Source organism: Epinephelus moara, chromosome 9, assembly GCF_006386435.1.
Source record: "Epinephelus moara isolate mb chromosome 9, YSFRI_EMoa_1.0, whole genome shotgun sequence".
Taxonomy (NCBI): Eukaryota; Metazoa; Chordata; class Actinopteri; order Perciformes; family Serranidae; genus Epinephelus; species Epinephelus moara.
The window spans coordinates 4,949,995-4,972,463 of NC_065514.1; the positions used below are offsets into that span (position 1 = coordinate 4,949,995).

General features: G+C 40.8%; 1 protein-coding gene across 4 annotated transcripts in view; it reads right to left on the reverse strand.

The window, feature by feature from the left end:
• The window catches only part of LOC126395274 (hyaluronan and proteoglycan link protein 1-like), a 40,948-nt gene that overhangs the window by 13,434 nt on the left and 5,045 nt on the right, over positions 1 to 22,469 (reverse strand). The window contains exons 2-3 of one of the 4 annotated variants that reach the window (XM_050052613.1): positions 4,868 to 4,945; positions 2,249 to 2,383 (exon numbers count right to left, since the gene is read on the reverse strand). In XM_050052613.1, coding sequence (XP_049908570.1) covers positions 2,249 to 2,354 — 106 coding nt within the window. In that variant the 5' untranslated portion in view covers positions 2,355 to 2,383; positions 4,868 to 4,945. Of the gene's footprint in view, positions 1 to 2,248; positions 2,384 to 2,466; positions 2,603 to 2,840; positions 2,974 to 4,867; positions 4,946 to 22,469 lie in introns of those variants that run through there. The other 3 variants (XM_050052611.1, XM_050052612.1, XM_050052610.1) reach the window with 3 other exon arrangements.

Consider the following 22,469-nt stretch of genomic DNA (forward strand, 5'->3'; position numbering starts at 1 on the left):
TGTTAATGTGTTATAAGTTATTTCGCAGATATCAGTTTTTGACTTGATTAAATTATTAGTTAGCTAGCTATTTGGTGTTTTCAGTTGGTTAGTTAGATAGTGGTTGTTAATAGTTTCTTGGGTTTTAATTATTCATTATGTTTGTTAGTTACAGCAGCAAGTTTGTGTTTTCAATTAGTTATTTAGTAAGTCGTTGGTTTGTTATTGGTGACTAGTTAGTTACTTTGTGTTTGGTTACTAGTAGATGTTAGGTAGTTATCAGTTTTGGTTCGTTAGTTCGTTCGTTCGTTAGTAAATATATTAGTTGTTATATGATTAGTTATTAGTTAATTGTTGATGAGTCACTAGTTAGTTATTACTCAGATATAATTTTTTAACTGTTTATTAAATTACTACTTAGTTGGTGTTTTCAATTAGTTAAGTAGTAAGTTATTATTTTACTTTAGTTAGTTACTAGTTAGATGTTACTTATAAGTTAGTTGTTAGATACTGGTCTGTTAGTAAATATATTAGTTGTTATATGATTAGTTATTAGTTAATTGTTGATGAGTCACTAGTTAGCTAGTTATTACTCCGATATTTTTTAACTGTTTATTAAAGTACTACTTAGTTGGTGTTTTAAGTAGTAAGTTATTACTTTACTTTAGTTAGTTACTAGTTAGATGTTACTTATAAGTTAGTTGTTAGTTAGATACTGGTGTGTTAGTAAGTTATAAGATAGTTTTAAATAGTTATTAGTTACTTGCTCATTAGTTACTAATAGGTTAGTTACTAGCTAGCAGTTTTTAATGATCCATTGTATTAGTAAGCTAGTAGGTGTTCACAGTTAGTTAGTTTGTTAGTTAATTTATTTGTTATGTGTTAGTTGTTAAATTGTTACTTATTGCTTAGTTATTTACTTAGTCGTTTACTCGTCATTTATTAAAAAGCTAATTAGCAAGTTATCATTGTCATTGAATTATTTAGATACCAGAAAGTCAGTAGTTCATTACTTGTGAGTGGTTAGTTATAATTTTGTTTTTATTTACTGTTTTTATTACTAATTAGATGTTAGTCACTGGTTATCAGTTAGATACTGGTCTGTTATTGAATCACTGGTCAGTTAGTTAGTTAGTTAGTTAGTTAGTTATGTTTTAGTTGATATATGGTAAGTTCATAGTGATTGGTTAATAATTATTTCTTATATTAGTTAATAGCAAGTTAGTATTTTCAATTAAATATGTAGTTCATTATTAGATAGTAGTCATTATTTGTTTTGATTTACTAATTTAAAGTTAGTTATCTGTTTTTGCTTGTTAGTTAGATACTGGTATGATAGTAAGTTATGTGTTAGCTGTTTTTATTAATTATTACTTAGATATTAGTTTTTATTAATTTATTATATTACTAGTTAGTTAGCTAGTTTGCATTTTAAATTAGTCAGTTCGTCAATAATTGTTAGTTTTTAGTTATTTGTCAGGTGATAGTTTGTTTTTAGTTACCAGTTTTGTTAGTTTCTAAGTCATTGTTAGTTATGCGTTTTTGGTTAATTAATTAATTAATTTTAAGTTATTAGTTTGTTTATTATGTATTATTTTTTAAATTATTAATTAGTTTATATTTGTATATCATGCCAAATACATTGGCTCATAAAGGGTTCAAATTAAATATATTCATGTGCATAATTCTGCATACATTTACACTGAAAAGCACATCTACAAGCCCAAATTTCATCATTTTGTCATTTCCAAGACCAACTGGTTAATTTGAATGTTTCATTTGTGCTCAGATTTTTTACATCGTCTATATTTATAGAACAAATTTCTGTTTATCTTAGTAAAATTACTGCACAGTAAAGAACAATGGGGGAAGAATACTAATTTGGCACACTGAAGAAATCTTTTTTCCTTCTGACAAACTCTTTGGTTTTAACACAAAGATCAGCTTGTGAGATAAATTATATAAAACATATTCGTGGCACCTCGGGCTGTGTTTTTCTTGCAGTGTTTGAAATCTTGACAAAGTTTTCATCTGTGGGTGATGAGATAACTCTTATCTCGCTGAGCTAATAATCCCCACATAGCAGCGTTATCTCTGAGTCACAGCAGCAGAACCAACTGATAAACTGAGGAAACTAATGACACTGCAGAGTGAGTGTCGCCAACGAAACTCAGGAAAGGACACAGGAAGAGGTCTCCGTCTATTCTGCAAAAACTCTGCATGACATTGTCACACACACACACACACACACATACACACACACACTCACCTGTGACATAGATGGTTCTCGAGTGCTCCAGTTCAGGATACAGAGTGTCTAAATCATTCGTAGCTACACTCAGTGAGATCAACGCACAGATCAGCACAGGAATCATCTTCACTCACCAAACTGGGGGTCTGATCACTGCAGAGAGACAGGAGGGGGTCACAGTCATGTACAGTGAGATGACACTCAGAGAAGAGCTTTACTTTAGTGCTATCACATACTGTAGGGGCAACACATCAGGAAATGAAAGTTATTCATCTGCATGCAGCTCAGTTGAGGACACTGTGCAGCGTTTCTATCTGCAGTGCTGTTTCTCCCCTCCAACGCTCTGTAATTACTGTGAGAGTGCAGAACAGTCTGCAGCACATCCACACACACACACACACACACACACACACACACACACACATTCAAAACCCCAAATTCTCAATTCAAAGTTGTCTCAAAATACAAAAACTCAACATGTCACAAACATCACTTTGAATCGTCCTCAATGCACAAACCGGACGTCCCGTTAAAAGCTTCACACTACACACACACAACACAATAAACACACTGTGGATTAAACACACATGTAAACATAAACAGTACATACTGTGCAGTGAACGGTCCCTGTCATCCAACATGTCCCGGTGACACTGACAGTCCACAACTTCAGAGGGAGACTGTGCCACAGTGCAGCGTCACCCCCACACCTCAGGCTTCATTCACACACACACACACACACACACACTGCAGCCCACCCTCTACACACACACCCTGAGCACAGAGGGATTCACCATTTCACTTCCACTTTAGCAATCTGTGTTATGGAAGTCCAGGGATGCCAATATTAAATTAAAGTCACTGAATTAAGTTGAAAATTCATTTTTCTCTTTTTGAAAAAGATTCCACTTTAATTCAAAAATCACATTTCTCATGCCCGCATGTTCCTGATATTAGTTTAACTATTAAATGATATATTTTGGTGGTTTGAGTTGAAGGTGTGAGAAAGAATAGTATCAGTAACATTGTTAACACTGTGCTACATTACAGAGAAATACAAAACCGTACTAATGAACCTTCATTAATATAGGCCTATATTTTATCTACAAGTGCACGTCACACACTGAGCGAGCCGCCTGTTAATGACGCTGTGGGCTAATGGGCATGTAGCTACTTCCATGTTTCAGATGATACGTCATGTTTGTAGTCGACCAATGAAGATGAGTTTACATATCACCTTGGGTTCGTCCTTCACCTTCTCAAAATGATCCCACACTTTGGATTTCCTGCCCGACATGTTATTAACTAGCCTGTGGAATAACCGCAGGTACCAGCCCTGGAAATTAACCTGACGAGGACACTTCCTGTGTCTGTCCTTTCAAATTAAAGTCACACATGGTCCAGTCATATAGGTTTGGATTTATTTTGACAAGGCGCACATGTGACATATGTCATGTGAACATACATCATGTTATGTTAGTGACCAAAATACTTGTTTCTCCTAACTGTAATATGTATTTATTGCATATTATTCTGAATAAATGCGGAGCTGTACAACACATTCTCACTCCGACCTCGTCACATATTGACTTTGGTCATGGACTTTTCATACCCTGGGTGTGTTGGTTGTTCACGTTCTGGGACGCTGTGTCAACTTCAGCCTGTTACATGCATTGTCCTCTTTCAAAATACACTTCTGTTTCCACTGGAAATTTAACATTCACATACAGTCTCTTTCAAAATAAAAGCACTACGTTGGTACAACACCACGAATTCAACAACAAACACACAAACACATGTGGTTGGGTTTAGGAAAAAAGAACAGGGTTTGGCTTTAGAATCTTACAGGACACGAACATTGCTCTCTCGGGTGAAAGTTGGTGTTTGTTGGACCCATCCACCACCCCTCTCAACCACCCCTGTCGGACTTTCACCTGTTTTTCTTTTGTCCTTGTCCCCCTGCGTTTCCCCCTGACGCCACTGGGTGCCATTAAACTAGAACGGCAATCGGCCGCGTTTCATGCCGATGTTAAAGGATGCCTTTTTTCGTTGGTTTCCAACGCTGCAAGTCACTGCCCAAGCACTGGATTTCAAGTGAGACCAGGCTCAGCTGACTTGCTGTGTTCTGACTAAATAATAATGAATATGTAGTGTATTAAATGAACACACACAGCCCTGGGATCACATTTCACCTACTCTTCAACAACTGCATTGGCTCCCAATAAAACATTGCATCCATTTCAAACTACTTCTTCTGGTTTTCAGATCTGTCCACGGCTTGGCCCCTCCTTATCTGTCCGGCCTTCTTCTTCCACACACTTCTTCTTTTGATAATTATGTCAAATTACATTTTGATTAGCAAGACATTTCTAGAACAGAACTATGAAATCATTCTGAAGTCATGCACTGGTAAAATAAAAGACTGAAGTGGTTAACTGATTATCAAAATTGTTGCCAATTAATTTCCGATTAATCATAATTTTAATATTGGCAGCCCTGGACTTCCATACTGTGTCAATGTGTGTCTTTTGAGGCTTGTGTGTGAGTTCAGGAATTGTGTGTGTGTGTGAGTGGACAGTCATTTGGATTGATCCCTTCTCCACTAACTCCCCCTCCCTCCAACCCCCCCACCCTTACCTTCATTCACTCCATCCCAAATTGCTGATGCGCTGGCCCCCTCTGCCAGGTGGAGCTCCTGCAGTCAGCAGAATAACTCTGCAGCACACACACACACTGTGCCAGTTACACACACATCACCTAATACCCCTCCCTGGCTGAAAATAGTCATTACGCATACCAGGCCAGGACGAGATGGGGGGGGGGGGGTTGCAGCCATAAGTAGGTGGAGCATGGGGGGAGTATATGTGGGAAAACTGTGACATGTCCTTTTAAAAAAGGGTAAAAACTTTGAGTGTGTTCTCTGCAGGACACGAGGAGAGCAGGTGATGTGTGAAATGAGAATAGAGGAGATGAAGACAGTGAGATACAGCAGGAAAAAAAGCTGAAGCAGGAGGGAGGGAGGACTGAGAGGACTCTGCAGCAGCAGAAATGATGCAGGGCGCTGAGGCTTCACGCTCCATTAGCACCAGAGGTGGAATCGAACACGTGCAGTTACTCAAGTACAAATGGGAAGTATCAGTACTTGAGTCGTCCCGTTTCAGGAGACTTTATACTTCTACTCCACCAAAATAATACTGCATGTTTACTCCACAGCATTTGTCTGACATTTAACTTATCTTTAGGTACTCAACATATTAAGATTTTATTTAGAGAAAATTATGAAAAACTTTTAAAATATCATGTATTATACAGAAGAAACCAGGCACTATAAAATTTGAGCTTCAATGAATAATCAGTTGGTTGACGTGTCAATTATTAAAAAAATTAATCAGCTTTTTGATAATGGATTAATCATTAATGCAGAATTTAGTTAAACACTTCATAGTTTCAGCTCCTCAAATATGACAATTTGACTTTAAGTGAAAGAACCATTTGACAATTGGTACTGAGTAAGGCTGCTTTCACACCTGCCCTGTTTGGTTCAGTTCAGTCCAACTCAAGTTCATTTGCCCCCTCAGTGCGGTTCATTTGGGCAGGTGTGAACACAGCAATCACACTCAGGTGTGCACCAAAACAACTGGACCGAGACCTTCTTGAAGAGGTGGTCTCAGTCTGGTTACAAAGGAACTCTGGTGCGGTTGGTTTGTGGTGAGAAGGTGTTCCGACCTGGATGTGAAGCAACTGCAGTCACATGACACATTGTTTGGGTTAAACATGAGCATGTTACAGTCCTGGAGGATTATTAATGTGCACCTCCTCCTGTACTGCCTTAATATGCACATTCAGCACATCCAATGCATCAAAACATTGTTTTCTAGTTGGAGCCGCGCCTCGTTTTCAAACTGTATGGTTTGACTAAAATGAACAATGACAGCAATATAGTCCACGATGAGCAGCGCTAAAATCAACCTGCGTAGTTGTCCCTCCATTGTGACATTAGAAAGTGTCACATTTATCTTGCAAGTGTACTCTTCTTCAACGTTTGCTTTACTTCCTGGATTTTTCCCACATGGAAATTCTGACCAATCAAGAGCAGCTTTCTCACACAAGGCATTTGATCTGGTCCTCTTGTAAATGCTGCCGTGAGAACACGAACCAACTCTAGGCAATTATACAACTTTGGAACAACATGAGTCCCTGATTCAGACCAAAGGAGACGACTCTAGGGCTGACAGCACCCTGGGATTTAGTGGCATCTAGTGGTGAGGTTGCAGAGCTAAAGCTTCTCCTGTGTGACAAGAGTTGAGAAAAACTATGGTGGCGAATGCAAAAATGCAAAAACACAAATGGCCCTGTCTAGAGCTGGTTTGTCCGTTCTGCGCTTCTGTAGTAACATAGTGGATGTAAGAGGACAATCTCACTCTGTAGATATAAAGACTCATTCTAATGTTTTGCGTTGCGTTAAGGCCTTTGCACACTGAGTCAGTTTTTTCCGTCTGAAATTTTCACATACTAGAAATTAATACGATCTCACTTCATGTCAATCATGTTTGCACAGTGAGTCCGAAACTTTTGTCTGTCATAAAAAAAATTCCTAACAGGTTCGATTTTCTGCGTTTTCCACATCCGTCACAAGACAGAGGAACGAGTGCACAGAATTATTTCTTAACTCAGACAGCTCACTTTCATCAGGTCAGATAGTGATATTCAGGTGGATGATGATGATGATGAAGAGGAGGAGGAGACGGAGGACAGCTCTGCCCCCTCATGCCAAAAGTGCAATTTCTCTTTTTTTGTTCTACAATTTTGTACAGTTTTAGTTACAGACTCTCCCTGTGCCTCTGTACACTTATTTTTTGAGTGTAATTTCTTCACCAAAAAAAGAAAAGATTGCATATTGATAACATCACTATATTATCGTCAGCATGAATTCTTCTGGCCACAATAATCATGTAGTAAAAATCTGAATGTCATGCCAGCCTTAATCTGAATACTTCTTCTACTACTATTAAAACTAAATTCAATAGATAGATAGATTAAATATATCTAATCATTGGGGTTATGAGGGGCTTTGCGCCAAAAATAACTGAGGAAATTAAATGCTTTCCCCCGAGAGCACCTCACATGTTGCACTCTCTGCAGACTTAAACTGTCGAAGCATCATATGTCCTTATACCTGTCTGTGAGAGGAACCTTCAGCATGCTGTCTGAGGACAAATAGATGACGACACACACTCACACACACACCTGGCCTATAAAGACGTGGCCTTGTTTACCCTCCACACAGATGGACACTGAGGATTGCTGTCACTGTGGAGGACACACACACACACACACACTGATGACGTCTTATCCATGTGTAAGTTCTCCGTCACCAACAGCTGAGTGTGTCTGCGGTGCTGCACTGTATAGGCTCATATTCATCCTCACAGACTTGCAGTAAATCAAATCAAGAGCAGCATGAAAACAACATGTAGCTGTGGGATGAGATCAGACTCCGTGATTGGTTCATTAACTTATTGTCCCAGTAACAACAGTGGGACTCCTCCCAGTCCCTGGAGTCACCGCTGAATGCCAAGAGAGTGATTGTTACTGTGAACACGCCAACACAAACACATGTACTCACACACTCATCAATACCGAGGGAGATTTATTGTGAAAGGTCAGCAGTGTGTGTGCATGTATATGTGTGTGTGTGTGTACCTGTATGTGCTGGCATGTGTGTAACGTTGGCAGCTGATCAATAAAGATTAAAAAGAAAAAACAGTTACAGTATGATAGTTATATGGAAAATGTTACATCAGCCAAAAAATATTACTGAGCTGGTTCTTTTCGCCACGTCAGCAGCAGCGGTGACTCAACCCACCACTGTGGCTCAGACCAACATGTCTTATTCCTAGGGTGTCAAATACTGACCCTTTGTCACACCCTTTGGTGTCACATAGCGACGCACAGGGCACCCTTTGGCGTCACTTTCTCGCTCTTAATACCATGTCAGTAGTTGTTAACATCGAGTATTGCTGTGGATGGGTTTACATTGTAGTTAGATGAAAGCCTGGTACGTCACACAGAGATGCTAAAGGGTGCCTTTAGCTTCGATATCACATGCCAAGGGGCGTGACAAAGCGTCTGTATTTGACGACCTTAGGATGAGAAAAGACCACTCAGACTGAAATATCTCAACAACTATCGGATAGATTCTTATGCAATTTTAATTCGACATTCATGTTCCTCTCAGAATGAATTGTAATAGCTTTGGCGATTGACTTTTCCTCTAGCGCCATCATCAGGTCAACATTTTAACGTGTCAAATACTTTGGTTTGTGACCTAATACCTGCAGAACTAAAGGCATTCCCATCAGCCTCAGCTGGACTTGGAATGTGTCTCAAATCACATACTTGCATACTTGCATGGTGCACGAATTTCAACAGTGTAGTGTCGTCTCAAATCGCGCACGGCCGATTTGCGCTTAAAGTGATGACAGCTTTTTTTTAACCGCCATATCTTTTTCGTCATCTTCTTTTAAACATCAAATTGCCAACATTTGACAGCTATCGCCACCCAAACATAAACCAAACTTGCTCCACATCGTCAGTGCTGATTAGACTTAACTGCTGCAGCTAGGAACAAGTTAGCTAGCTAGCGAATACTTACGTTAGCTAGCAAGCTAATATTAGCACTCATATTGCTCGTGGTACCAAATCATTACAGACCCAACAAGCATTACTGACGGCTTCTATTCGACAACATACTTACTGCAGAAAACATGTATAACTAACAGGCTCCTTGTTGTCCCCAGCTGCCACGTCAAAAGTTGAGAAGTTTGCTACGTCACAAAGATGGCGACCGTTGAGGGTGAGAAGTGTCCATCATTCCACACTCAACTGACATTTCTCCATGGACTTACATGGTTAAAAGAGACATCTGTAAATCAGTAGATACACTTTTTTGAGCGTCACAACCCCCTACGAAATAATTCATTTCACTATCAGGATTTGATCCATTCAGTCCCATAATATTTATAAACTATAAAAAAGCCACAAGATTAAATTATTTTATCCCCCTTCAAGTTGGAAGTTGGCCACTCCGTCAATGGAAGTAAGACACTTGCCAGCACTCGGTTGTGCTCAACCCCCGTAAATGTCTCGCGTCCCTGCTCTATGGGCTGCACAGTACTGAAATAGTGCCAATCATCTCTGGATCATCCGGCTAATTCTAAACGGGGTAGCTGAACCATTCAGGCTTCATGCACCACTAAGCAACTCTCATGGGAATGAATGGGCCTTCATGCAGTATCCAGTCCATCTAATACATCTATGGTTACATTTCTGGGGAGGTGCATATCAGGCGATATTGTAGGGTACATGTCTACGAGCATAAGTTGTGGATACAGCATCAGTTCAGAGACTCATCCACGCATTCATCACTTCCAGACTGGACTACTGCAATAGTCTCCTCTATTGTTCATCATCCAAAACACTCAAGAAACTACAATATATCCAGAACTCAGCTGTTTGTCTTCTCACACACTCCTACAAACCCAGACCACATCACTCCCGTCCTTCATAACCTCTACTGGCTCCCCATCCCCCAGTGTATCCACTTCAAACTCCTCATCATCACCTATGAAGCTCCCCCCCACCTGTCTGAGCTCCTCCACCAGCACACTCTTGGGTCCACTGATGCCAACCTCCTGCTAAAGCATTTCCAATGTATTTTTATTAATTCAATGCAAAACTATAACCCATGCTAAAGGCTGCGTCAGGACCAGAATGACTTTGAATATGCTGATATTCACACATGAGCATGAGGCTTTGTCAAATGGTCAAAAAAGTCCACAGATATTGGCAAAACTCTGTCCTATCCTGTCCATTTTTTGGCAGAAAACACAAATAACAAATGCATGAGTGTGTTTTCACAGCAGCCACGAGGGTCAAAGAAAACAAAACTGCCTCGACACTGAGGTCAAATAAACTGTAGAGGCAGCTCAGGCCTTCATGGGGAACCTAACACTTTCAACATTTACTTTGTGCATCTGCTCAATCAGTCGCTGTTCAGCATCCACTTTTATTTTACCAACTTCAATGTGCACGTGTTACCAGGTTACATCCTCTAACGTGTATACTTGAGGTGGAAGTGTCAGTGCTGGACCTCCAGTATTTTAAACTTCAGTCACAATTATGAGCTGGCACACACACACTTAAAGTTTCCATGCCTTGTTTGGTTCTTCTCTTTGACTCAGTCTGTACAGTTTCTGTTAACAGCAGATTCTCTACAGTAACGTGTTCCATTAGAGCCGTGTTTATACGACCTTTAACCTTCCTCTCCGAATGATAAACACTTTTAGCGAGTTCAGACAGCTAACAGCACAACAACCTGGCTCGAGTCCAGCCTCACAGAGCTGCGCTTTCATTTGTCTCCAGCTTTATGAAAATGCAACACAAGGAGAAGTCTTTTAAGTGCACTCAGTGACTCAGTGTGTGGTGGCCTCTCCGCTCCCCCTCTAACACTCTGATGTCTTCATACAGGTCCTGATTGCCCAACCACACACACAGCTGCACCTCCTCCTCTTCCAGTGTATCGACAAGGTGTTCTGTCATGTTGTGGACAACGTTTTGCTCCTTGGAAATCATGAGGTAATGAGTGTTTGTGTGTATCACCTGTTCCAGTGAAGGGACACACCTGCTCTGCTGTTTTGTTAGTCATAATGTGTGCCAAGAAAACACACCTAAAACACCTCAATGATACACCAGCACCAGTTTAACCTTCCAGACTGCTCAAATCTCTGATCTGCTCAGTGCCTCAGATTGGTGTTGTGTTCACTGGCAGATTGGAGAACAAGATCAACCAATCAGAGCTTTACAAATGGTGAAATCTTGCTAAATATATACTTCTTCAGTCCTCTAAATTGACTGTATTCCGTTTTTTAATATAATTCTTTTATAAATTGTCTTATTTTCTGTTTTGTTTTGTATGTTAATGTTTCATATAAACAACCCAATCTTCAGAGTAAATGTTGGCAGTTATGTTTGTACATTATGTAGAGGATACGCTGGAACTTCACTCTTCAGTAACGCTGTGGTTAACCTGTGGTTAAGTTTAAGCACAAAAAAACACTTAGTTATGGTTCGGAAAAGATCATGTTTTGGCTTAAAATGCCCAGTTTGGATGGAACAGTCCCAACTAGAAACACAGCAATGTTACTGTAGAAACAATTGCTTTTTGTGGCACTATCCTGAAGGAAAGGCAGTAATGCCATCGTAAAAAACAGCCACTTCCCATGGCGTTATCCCAGCTGGTAACACAACATTGTCTTGGTTAAAAATGACCGCTTTTCATGGCACTATCACAACAAAAAATGTAGCAATTTTGCTGTAACATACAGCCGCTTTTCATGCACTATACCAGCTGGAAACACAATGATATTGCCACTGGAAATGCAGCAACATCTCAGTAAAAAACAACCACTTTTTGGCACTATCATGGCAGGAAATGCAGCAATGTTGTTGTGAAATAAAGGCCACTTTTCATGGTGCTGTCCCAGCTGGAAATGCAAAGATGTCTCAGTTAAAAAACAACCACTTTTCATGGCACTATCCAAAAACAACCGCAGCAATTTCACCACAAAAAAAACTATCCTGGCACTATCCTTGCAGGAAACGCAACAATGTCACAACAAAAAACAACCACATTTTTGGCACTATCCCAGCAAAAAATGCAGCAATGTTGCTGTATTATACAGCCAATTTTCATGCACTATGCCGGCTGGAAACGCAATAGCATTGCCATTGGAAATGCAGCAACATCTCAATAAAAAACAACTGCTTTTTGGCACTATCCTGGCAGCAAATTTAGCAATGTTGCTGTGAAAAAAGGCCACTTTTCATTGTGCTGTCCCAGCTGGAAATGCAAAGATGTCTCAGTTACAAAACAGCTACTTTTCGTGGTGCTATCCCAGCTGGCAACACAGCAATGTCTTGCTTAAAAACAACTTTTTGGCACTATCCTTGCAGGAAACACAACAATGTCACAACAAAAAACAAGCACATTTTTGGCACTATCCTGGCAGCAAATGCAGCAATGTTGCTGTAAAAAACAGTTGCTTCTTGTGGCACTATCCCCGTAGGAAATGCAGTGATGTCTCAGTAAAAACAGTCACTGTTTGTGATGTTATCCCCGCTGGAAACACAACAATGTCTCTATTAAAAGCAACCTCTTTTTTGGCACTATCCTGGCAGGAAACGCATTGGAAACGCAGCAGTCTCCGTATAAAACAGCTGCTTTTTTTGGCATTGTTGCCATGTGCCAAACACAGGGCTGGGTCTCTAATGAAACCCCAAGTTTGATGCCTAAAATTCCAGTGGAAACAACAATGACTCACTAAAAAACAGCCAGTTTTGTCGTGTGTTGGTCTTTGACAGTTGTCTGCAGCTTGGCAGGCATCTTGTGTAGGTGTCATGTCATCCATTCACTTTAAAAATGTTGGTATGACACATATGACACATACAAATGCAACGTATCTGGTTTGCAGAAACGTACATTGCCAACATTTTCTTCTGGTGACTGGACTGTGTCTGCTCCCTGCATTAAAATAATACAGATGTGTTTCACTTTCACTGAAGTTGCTCAGTCTGTGCAGTGAAAGTGAAACACATCAGAGTGGTATTTTAGGCATCCAAGTCTAAGTACTTCTCCTACCTCTGTTCCCAAGTGTAGATGTTTGATACTTTAGGAGTATCAAATCTTATTTGTCCTGTGAGACCTCAGGTTCTTCATTCCCACTGACACTGGAGACACCCCACTGGCCTGAAGCTGACAGATATTTATGATGAAGGTGCAAAGGGAACGAGTGTCCACTTGACCCTGACAAACCTCCTTCAGGAGGAGAACTAAATGAACTGTGAAACAGCAAAAGCCTTAAAGTCTGACAGAGACCCGAGGGGACAGTTAGAAAGAGAAGAGACAGAAGACAGAGGAGACTTATATCACAGTAAAAAAGACGTGGATGATAAAACTTCATGAGTCAAAAACATCGGATAAATACATTTTTACAAAAGAGATACACAATCCAAATAGACTCGAAGACCATTAGACCCATACACAGTGTTGCTGACCTGAATGTACGTAACAGAGAGACACAAGATGATCGATCAGTTACCAAGCTGTCGTGGCTCAAAAGAAAAGCACTAACATGTGAATATAAAGTCTTAAATCAAATTTCTTTGATTCATTTTGCTTAAATATTTTACAGCAGCTGCATGTTTCTCAATCAAAGTCTGAGCTAAAGGTGTGTGTTATGTGTGTGTGAAGTTTTATGAAGCAGCTTCATAAATCTGGTCATGAGCTCTTTGGTGGTGAAACTTTATCTGAGACCATTAAAACATCCAACTCCTTTATAGGGTGTGGGAACTGTTCTGTCCATCACCACACACACACACACACACACACACACACAGACACACACACACAGACTGTTGTTGTATTAAAACATGCCTTTTGCTGCTTCTTGTTTTCCTATTTTACTCAGAGTGTGTTATTTCATGCTGTACAAGTTAACCAGATGAACATTCACTAAACCAACAGTCAGTCTTCATCCTGGAAGTCTTTTCTCTTATAAAACCAAAATACACTGTTTCAAATCTCCTCTGATGAAGCAGAAACCTTTATGTCATTTGTTCAATTTTATTTTCAAATGTTGGATCACTGACTACATTTACATGCACACTAATGTTCCACATTATTGCAAATATTCCACATTTGATACGGCATTTTCTGTTTGGATGTTCTGAATTAAGCCTTTTTCTGAATGTGGCTTTTTCCAATTAAGACATGTGGGACATGCTGATATTATTCAGGTTGTAGGGGCATTATTTGGACATGTGTACAGTGCATTCACAATATGTGTCTTCACCGGGGTTTTTACTGCAGTATGTGACACATGGCCTTGTCTGTTTACAGTCAGCTCTGTACGTTGTAAACAAACAATGCTGTGTGAATGCTGACAGCTGTTTTAGATTTAGTCTTAGCCTTGAGACGTAAATGCTTCTTAGTTTCAGTAACATTTTAGTCATTTTTATCCTTCATTGTTTTAGTCTAGTTTTAGTCAACTTAAATTCATGACATGGCGGCTGCTTGCTCTGCTGCCATTCAGCAGCTAACAAGCGGAGCTAGCTGCTAACAGCCACCACTGCAACTGACAAACTCCACAAATCCTTTCAGCAGCTCCACCATCCACAGTCAGACACACACAAGTCATTATGTACTGCTGAATTACAGCTCACATGAACGGCTGGCGCTGCTCTGGTGTGAGTGTTTTTGCTGGATAGCGAAACGTCCTGGTGCAGACTATTTACTGGAGTTAACAGCCTGTTCTTATGTGGCATTTGAAGATTACTACAAGCGCAGCCATTCTCGGTTTTCAATGTCCGATAGTCCACCTCTAACATTTTTGGCCGCATCTTGTCTCCTTAACAAAATTGAAGCATAGATTTTGTCTTAGTTTTTATTACCACAATCTATTTTTTGCATGTCATCGTTTCGTTTTCGGCACGGAAATTTTTCGTTGTAGTTTTTATCAACGAAATTAACACTGTGTGGTAGAGATGCATGCCTAAACGAAATGCTCACACTCCTGGTTGGAAGGAGAAACACACACTTGAATATCAACCGTTTCTGGAATATGCACAAATATCATGAGAGAGGGAGCTGTGTTCGCCACCAGTGGATAACGTTGAAAAAAAACTATTTTGATGCAAAGGAGCACAACTGCACAAGCGAAGGCCGTTCTACTTCTCTATATTTTGACATGATAAACGTCATGTTAGGGCTTGTTACACAGAGTATGCACAGCTGCATGTGAACAGGAATATGAGAGGAATATTCATGTTCATCAGCCATGTAAACAGCTTTGTTGGAATATTATCTATTTCAGAATAAGAGCAAAAACTATCATTCTTATCGTCTTTGTTTTCTGCTCTGCTGCCACAGGAGGAAGTAATGAGCCCATGATGAACCACAGTGAGGTGAAGAAGAAGCCACACACACAAAAACACAGATTTGAAGGAACAACGTAAAGGTTATCGGAAGTGTTTTCAAACTGTATTTTTCAACCTTACAAGAGAAAACACTTCAGTGATGAAGACAACCCGGCCAAGGCCTTTTCACAGAGCTTGTCTGTGGGAAACATTTGAGACCATGTGGGCTGTTTCACAACAACACAAACCTAAAATCCATCAGTTGACACAAATATTCTGATGTTCTGTTGATAGATTAACTGTTTAATGACGAATACCAAGTGTCCACTTTTCCAGCTTCACACATGTGATGATTTCCTTCTTTTTGTCCGTTTTATCTCTGTTAACTGATGTGGATTCTGGACTCTTTGAAGACGTCTTGTTGGGATCCCTGAACATTTACTGGACATTTTCTGACATTTCATTTACTATGAAAAACTAATCAAGAGACAGATCAATCAATTAGCTGCATCCCTGCTGTCATTTCATTAATAAGATCCACATTATTTATTAAACAGGTCGTTAACAGGTTGTGTTTATCTCTTTAGAAATGAAAGAAAATGAATGACTGAAAGGATTTTGCAGCTTTATCTCCCCTTAAAGGTTTAACTTTGGTGATGCATCAGTTTAACATTACTCGACTGTTGGAGACTGAAATCTCCAGAGGGCCCCCCTGGACTCTGTATTTATGTGATGTGAGGGGCCACAGCAGCTCTGGGCGCCCAGCAGGCGGTCAGATAAACGTATGGATTCTATTACGCTCATGTCTGACTGACGTCAACACTGATTAATGTTGACGAACATGATGTCAGGCTCTGGATTATATTTCTGTCTCAGTTATGTCAGAGAGGAGGTGTGTGTTAAAGACGCAGTGAGACCTGTGTTTACATGAGATCACTGATATCACAAGAGCAGGGTTGGTCCAACAAGGTTTAAGAAATTTAAAATTCCAGTGTTTACTCTGGACAGTTATATCTGCGTTGTTGTTTTTTAATATTGTCAATAAATAAATGTCTTTTTTCTGTCTCCATGATGCCGGTCGTCCACTGACTACAGGGTCGAGGTTCGATCTCCAGCACTCTGATTCACAGTATGTCGTCGACATCAATGTGTGAGTGCGTGTGATTGGGTGAATGGCAAGCACTTCGCTTAAAAGCACTAATGCTGCGTTAAGATGAGGTTGTGTTAACCGTGATTATGAGAGGAGTCCCTTTGAACGCCCCTCTTATGTTGTATCTACGACTTAGTAAGTGGAAGCTCAGAGTTCACAAGTTGTGACGTGTTTCCTGACAGTAGACTTGTTTTGGTGGATGGTCCGTTAATACATACTAATTTTAGTTGTGTAGAGTTGGTCTATGTACTTTTATAATATGTCTGAGGAAAATGTTGATGTTCCCAATGGCCTCATCTCTTTCCTCTGACACAATATCTTACCGTTACCTGCATTACATGACTGACTCGCTAGCTTGCGAAATTGTTATGTTGTGTTCACACCGGCCGCGAATAAAGGTATTCATACAAGTGGATTACAAGTAAAGTCAGTGTAAAGACATGGTTAGACACGAATTCCCACTGGGTGGCGCAATGGACGTGATGCGAATGACGTGGAATACATGAATTAAGCAGTACAAATTAACCGAGTCGTGGGATTTTGTTTCATACACTTATTCGTGAGATTTGAAAAATCTGTACTTCAGCGATCAATTCGCGCCACGATAGCCAATCAGCATTGAGATCCTCCAGGGATGTATGACACCGAGGTTGTACCGACGGAAGTTCATTCATCGATTCAGCAATTTCACATTATTTGCGCATATGAAGCAAGCCAACAGAAAATATTCTAGTGTTCAAACTCGCACTAGTGACGCAAAGCAAAAATTCACATCGCATTTGGTGTCAACACAACATTAGACTTGGTGATTTCCAGATACCGACAGTAGCATCCATGTTGCCGTTGCCTAGCAGCAGTGCTCTCACGACTTAACGTCACAGGGGTCAAACTGTCGTAGTCACAAAACTATCACTAAGTTTAAATGTCCCTGTCTGAGAATAACTAATAATTAATGCTGATGCATAATGAATTATGTTGCATTACTGTTTCTTACCTTGTGGGCAATTTAGGATTTTTGCGTAACAGTATAGAAAAACAAAGCTTTTGAATCCTGATTACCATGGCAACAGTTGAAGCTTCGAAGCACTGGGGTCAGCCTCAAGCCCAGTTTGTGACGCGACAAAACTGTTTAAAAATGTTGCAGAGAAAAGTTGCAGCAGTGTGAACTGGCCTGTCTGAACTCGACTCAAGCTGGTCAAATCTCTGGCGACTGGTTTTAGAACACAAAGCTCGTCACCTGTTTCTAGAGTCAGTCAGCCTGTAGTGAAGTCCGCTGGTCAAGTCAAAATGACCGCAGACAGCATGTTCAGTTACTGCAGCAGGTGCTCCGTCCCTGCTGAGCCCTCTGTTTCTGTCCTCACGGTGTTCTGGTGTGAGATGATGGGTCGCTGCTGCTGCTCGCTGTATGTGCTTATGCCCCGCCCACACACACATTCTACTTGACTTAATAATGGGCACTGCTTCTTTATAGTATTGAGGCATATTGATTATGAATACAGTCCATCTGATGCTCGTTTTGTTGCCGTTTCATCACTACTACAAATGCAGCTGTAGCCAGTATCTCACTGTCACTATCCTCATTTATATTTTAAGAAGCTACAAATTATATTCAGCCACAAAACGAGCCTGAAAAACTCGAAATCAACATGGAAGTAGAGAGTTGTTGACTAGAGATGATACACCGTCTCATCTAGCTGCATTGGTGTGAACTGGCAGGTTTTTAGAACGTTGCTGAACTGGGTTTAAAATGTAGGGTAGCTAATTTCAATCAGTGTGAACTGAACTTTGAGCTCTTGTGAAGTGCGAAAGAGCACAGCAGCGAATATCAGAGCCACATTTCATCGCTATCCATCCTGTGTTGTTTCACTCAGCTGTTCTCACAAAAATTGACAGAAGTCGTCGTGTAAAAAGCTTGAGAAAACAGTCTAAATCCTCATATTAGCACACATCTGACAACTGTCGACATGGACCATTAGAAAAGTGGAGGAAGTGTCAGACACTATCAGACGATCTGACAAGCACTTTGTTTGCAGGATGGATGCGAATTCTACGTCTGACATGACTCTAAACAATTACAGATAGACACAAAGCTCTGTTCTGGTCTGGTCGACAGTTTCGTGGTGTAAATAGCTCTAATGTGCTGCTATCTACGTGATGTCTTCCCCCCACTGAGACCGCTGCTGTTCAGAGCTCTGGGAAACGTTTCAGATCACCCAGCCGACACTGTTAAACAGATAAGAGGTCAGCCCCAGAGTCACTGCACTGATTCAAACAATCAACACCTTTGTTCACATAAAACAGGACTTTAAGTTCTGTCTGTAAGCATAAAGTTAAAAATAGCAAAAATCAAAGGAGAAATTCTGTCATTATTCAAACAGAAAGCATGGAAACCTCCTCCCACCAACAGAACACAGACTTCAGTTTTGAGGGTGTGTTGACCTGAACTAAAGTCCAGTGTGTGTGCAGGTATTTCCTCAGGAGAGCTGCTATATTGAGAGCTGAAACACCCTGATGTAACAGCAGCTGTGAGACAACCTGCTCTGGAAACCTCACCACACACCGACACTTGTGAGAGCTCATGTGTATTTGTCTGTGGGTGGGGTAGGAAGTGCTGGGTGGGGTATTTACTGTACACACAGCCCAGGTTATTCACAAATAGCTCACGGCACAGCACGTATATTTTCCTCAGTGGTTAAACTGGTGGGTTCAAACCGGTCCACTACCTACCGAGCGGCACGTCAGCGTCACACCACCACGCTGCTACAAAGAGTCCTCAGTGTGGAGCACAGTGGGTCTGTGAGGTGGCAGGAGTGGGAATAAGGCTTAAAGGCTCTCACGACCAACCAGGACGCTCCATATGAAGGGCTCGGAAATAGCAGACTTCCTGTCAGTGAGTCTTGAACCTCAGCTCTCTGTATGTTCAGTAATCAAACTTTATGGGGAGACATTTTCTTGTCAGGTATCCAGCAGCAGGTTGAATCTCTAGAGTTATTTTCATCATCTCACAGGTGGGGACTGTAAATGTTCACCTCAAAGAAGCAGTTCAACATTTGGTGGAGAGTTAGATGTTTAGATTGATACCACTCTTATATGTACTGGTTAAATATGAGGCTACCGCCAGCAGCTGGTTAGCTTAGCTTAGCATAAAGACTTGAAGCAGAGGGAAACAGCTAGCCTGGCTCCAAAGTAAAATAACTGCTTGACATGTGTAAGCGTTTCCAATCTGATGCCACCACTGACAAGACGTCATAATTTGTCTTCCACATCGTTACACAGCACTGCTACAAAAACAACTTATTGCTTTCCATGTCTGTGAAAACATGGATGCTTCACGCACATCTTCAGCACAGCAGCACAGAAGATTGATATAGTCAGCACAGTTTAGACGAGTGTCACCGATTCAATATCTGACCAAATGTCTCCACTTCTGTTCCTGAGATATGACGCTGAGTAATGGTCAGAAAAGTGTTTCATGCTGAACATGATGATGTCACAGTGAAGTTGACCTTTGACCTTTTGAATATAAAATGACATCACTTCATTGTTTTATCCTATTAAACAATCGTGTAAAATTTCGTCATGAAAAGCACATGAATTCTTGAGTTATGGCCAAAAACATGCTTTGTGAGGTCACAGTGACCTTGACCTTTGACCTTCAACCACCAAATTCTATTCAGTTCATTATTGAGTCAAGTGCACATTTGTGCCAAAATTTGAGGAAATTCCATCAAGGCCTCTTGAGATATCGCGATCACATGAATGAGACAGACGCAAGGTCACATTCACGTTGACCTTTGACCACCAAGTTCTAATCCGTTCATCGCCAAGTGGACGTTTGTGCCAAATTTGAGGAAATTCCCTCAAGGCCTGTTAAGATACTGTGATCACATGAATGACACAGATGCAAGGTCACATTCACGTTGACCTTTGACCACCAAGTTCTAATCAATTCATCTCAAGTGGACGTTTGTGCCAAATTTGAGGAAATTCCCTCAATGCCTGTTAAGATATTGTGATCACATGAATGAGACAGACACAAGGTCACATTCACGTTGACCTTTGACCACCAAGTTCTAATCCGTTCATCGCCAAGTGGACGTTTGTGCTAAATTTGAGGAAATTCCATCAAGGCCTCTTGAGATATCGCAATCACATGAATGAGACAGACGCAAGGTCACATTCATGTTGACTGTTGACCACCAAGTTCTAATCCATTCATCTCAAGTGGACGTTTGTGCCAAATTTGAGGAAAAATTCCATCAAGGCCTGTTAAGATATTGTGATCACATGAATGAGACAGACGCAAGGTTACATTCACGTTGACCTTTGACCACGAAGTTCTAATCCATTCATCTCAAGTGGACGTTTGTGGCAAATTTAAGGAAATTCCATCAAGGCCTGTTAAGATATCGTGATCACATGAATGAGACAGACGCAAGGTCACATTCACGTTGACCTTTGGCCACCAAGTTCTAATCCGTTCATCGCCAAGTGGACGTTTGTGCTAAATTTGAGGAAATTCCATCAACGCCTCTTGAGATATCGCAATCACATGAATGAGACAGACGCAAGGTCACATTCATGTTGACCTTTGACCACCAAGTTCTAATGCGTTCATCGCCAAGTGGACGTTTGTGCCAAATTTGAGGAAATTCCCTCAAGGCCTGTTAAGATATTGTGATCACATGAATGAGACAGACGCAAGGTCACATTCACATTGACCTTTGACCACTAAGTTCTAATCCGTTCATCTCAAGTGGACATTTGTGCCAAATATAAGGGAATTCCCTTAAGGCATTCTTAAGATATTGTGTTAACCGAAATGGGACAGATAATGCCTCCAGCCATGCTAGTCGTCAGCACAGAGGCATAAAAAGCATTTTCTGATTAGACAGCTCTGTGGTTCAGGTTTGGTTTATTATTTGTATAGATGTCATTTTTGTGCCTAAACCTAAGCAAACCTGAACCATAGTGTTGTCAGAGCAGAAAACAGATTATTTTTTTCCAGTGCTAATGATTGCGCGTCGTATGTGGGCGTGGAAAGTCCATGACCAAACGTCAATATGTGACGAGGTCGGAGTGAGAATGTGTTGGCCAACCCTGACAACTTCTGACGAAAAGACTTCAGGAAGTCTTTATGCTAAGCTAAGCTAATCACCTCTCATGTATCATTATATCATATATTTCTTTTTTACCTTTTTCAACTAATTACACTTTTCTGGGGGATCAGCTGCATTTCTTTCAGGTCATCTCTAGTGATCTCAAGAACTCAGATTAATTTCAGGTGTTTCACTGGGTCCATCTTGAAGGACTTTTGTCCTCGTTTCACTGTGTTTATAGAAGGAAATGAGATCTAACCCTGAAGCTCAGAGCTTTAACCCGTTTCATATCACACGTCACACTCGGCCGTGACCAGTGCTGAACTTTGACCTATGGCTTTCACCCCTGACACCTTGAGATCAGGTATAAAGAGAGAATAAATCACAGTGGCATGCTGGGAAGAAGAACCACATCATCTTTTAACTGTACGGCTCTCCTCAGGGTCAAGGTGGGCAGTTACCAGAGACGGGAGAGTGGTTCAGGGGGACAAAGAGTCGTATATTATCCTCTCACAGTGGGGGAGGATGGGGTGAGGAGACAGGAGAGAATGGTTTGAGGGTGACGGTTGAGATTTTCTGCTTTTTAAAGCGTCATGAGGATGAGTGGTGTCTTTGTGCTTCACTGTCATAGCTGAGAAGTTCAAAGGTTTAATAATCAGGATGTGTGTCCCAATGTAGGTCCTTCTTCTTCTTCTCTCTCCCATTAATCATGTGATGACCCCTCAGATCTATCTGGTCACCCTTTGGAGGGGCCCAACCCCTAGCTTGGGCATAGTCTTCTTTCAAAATACACTCCCGTTTTCACAGGACGTACAGTTTACATACAGTCTCTTTCACAGTACACAGAATATGTCAGTACAACAACGCAGTCTTTGTGAGTGTCTTTGTGTCTCTTTGCAGCTGTTTTACACCTCTTTGTTGTCCTGTTATGTCTCTTTGTAGTTGTTTTACGCTTCTTTGTGGTCAGTTTGAGTCTCTGTGTGTCTTTGAAGCTGTTATGTGTCTCTTTGTGTTA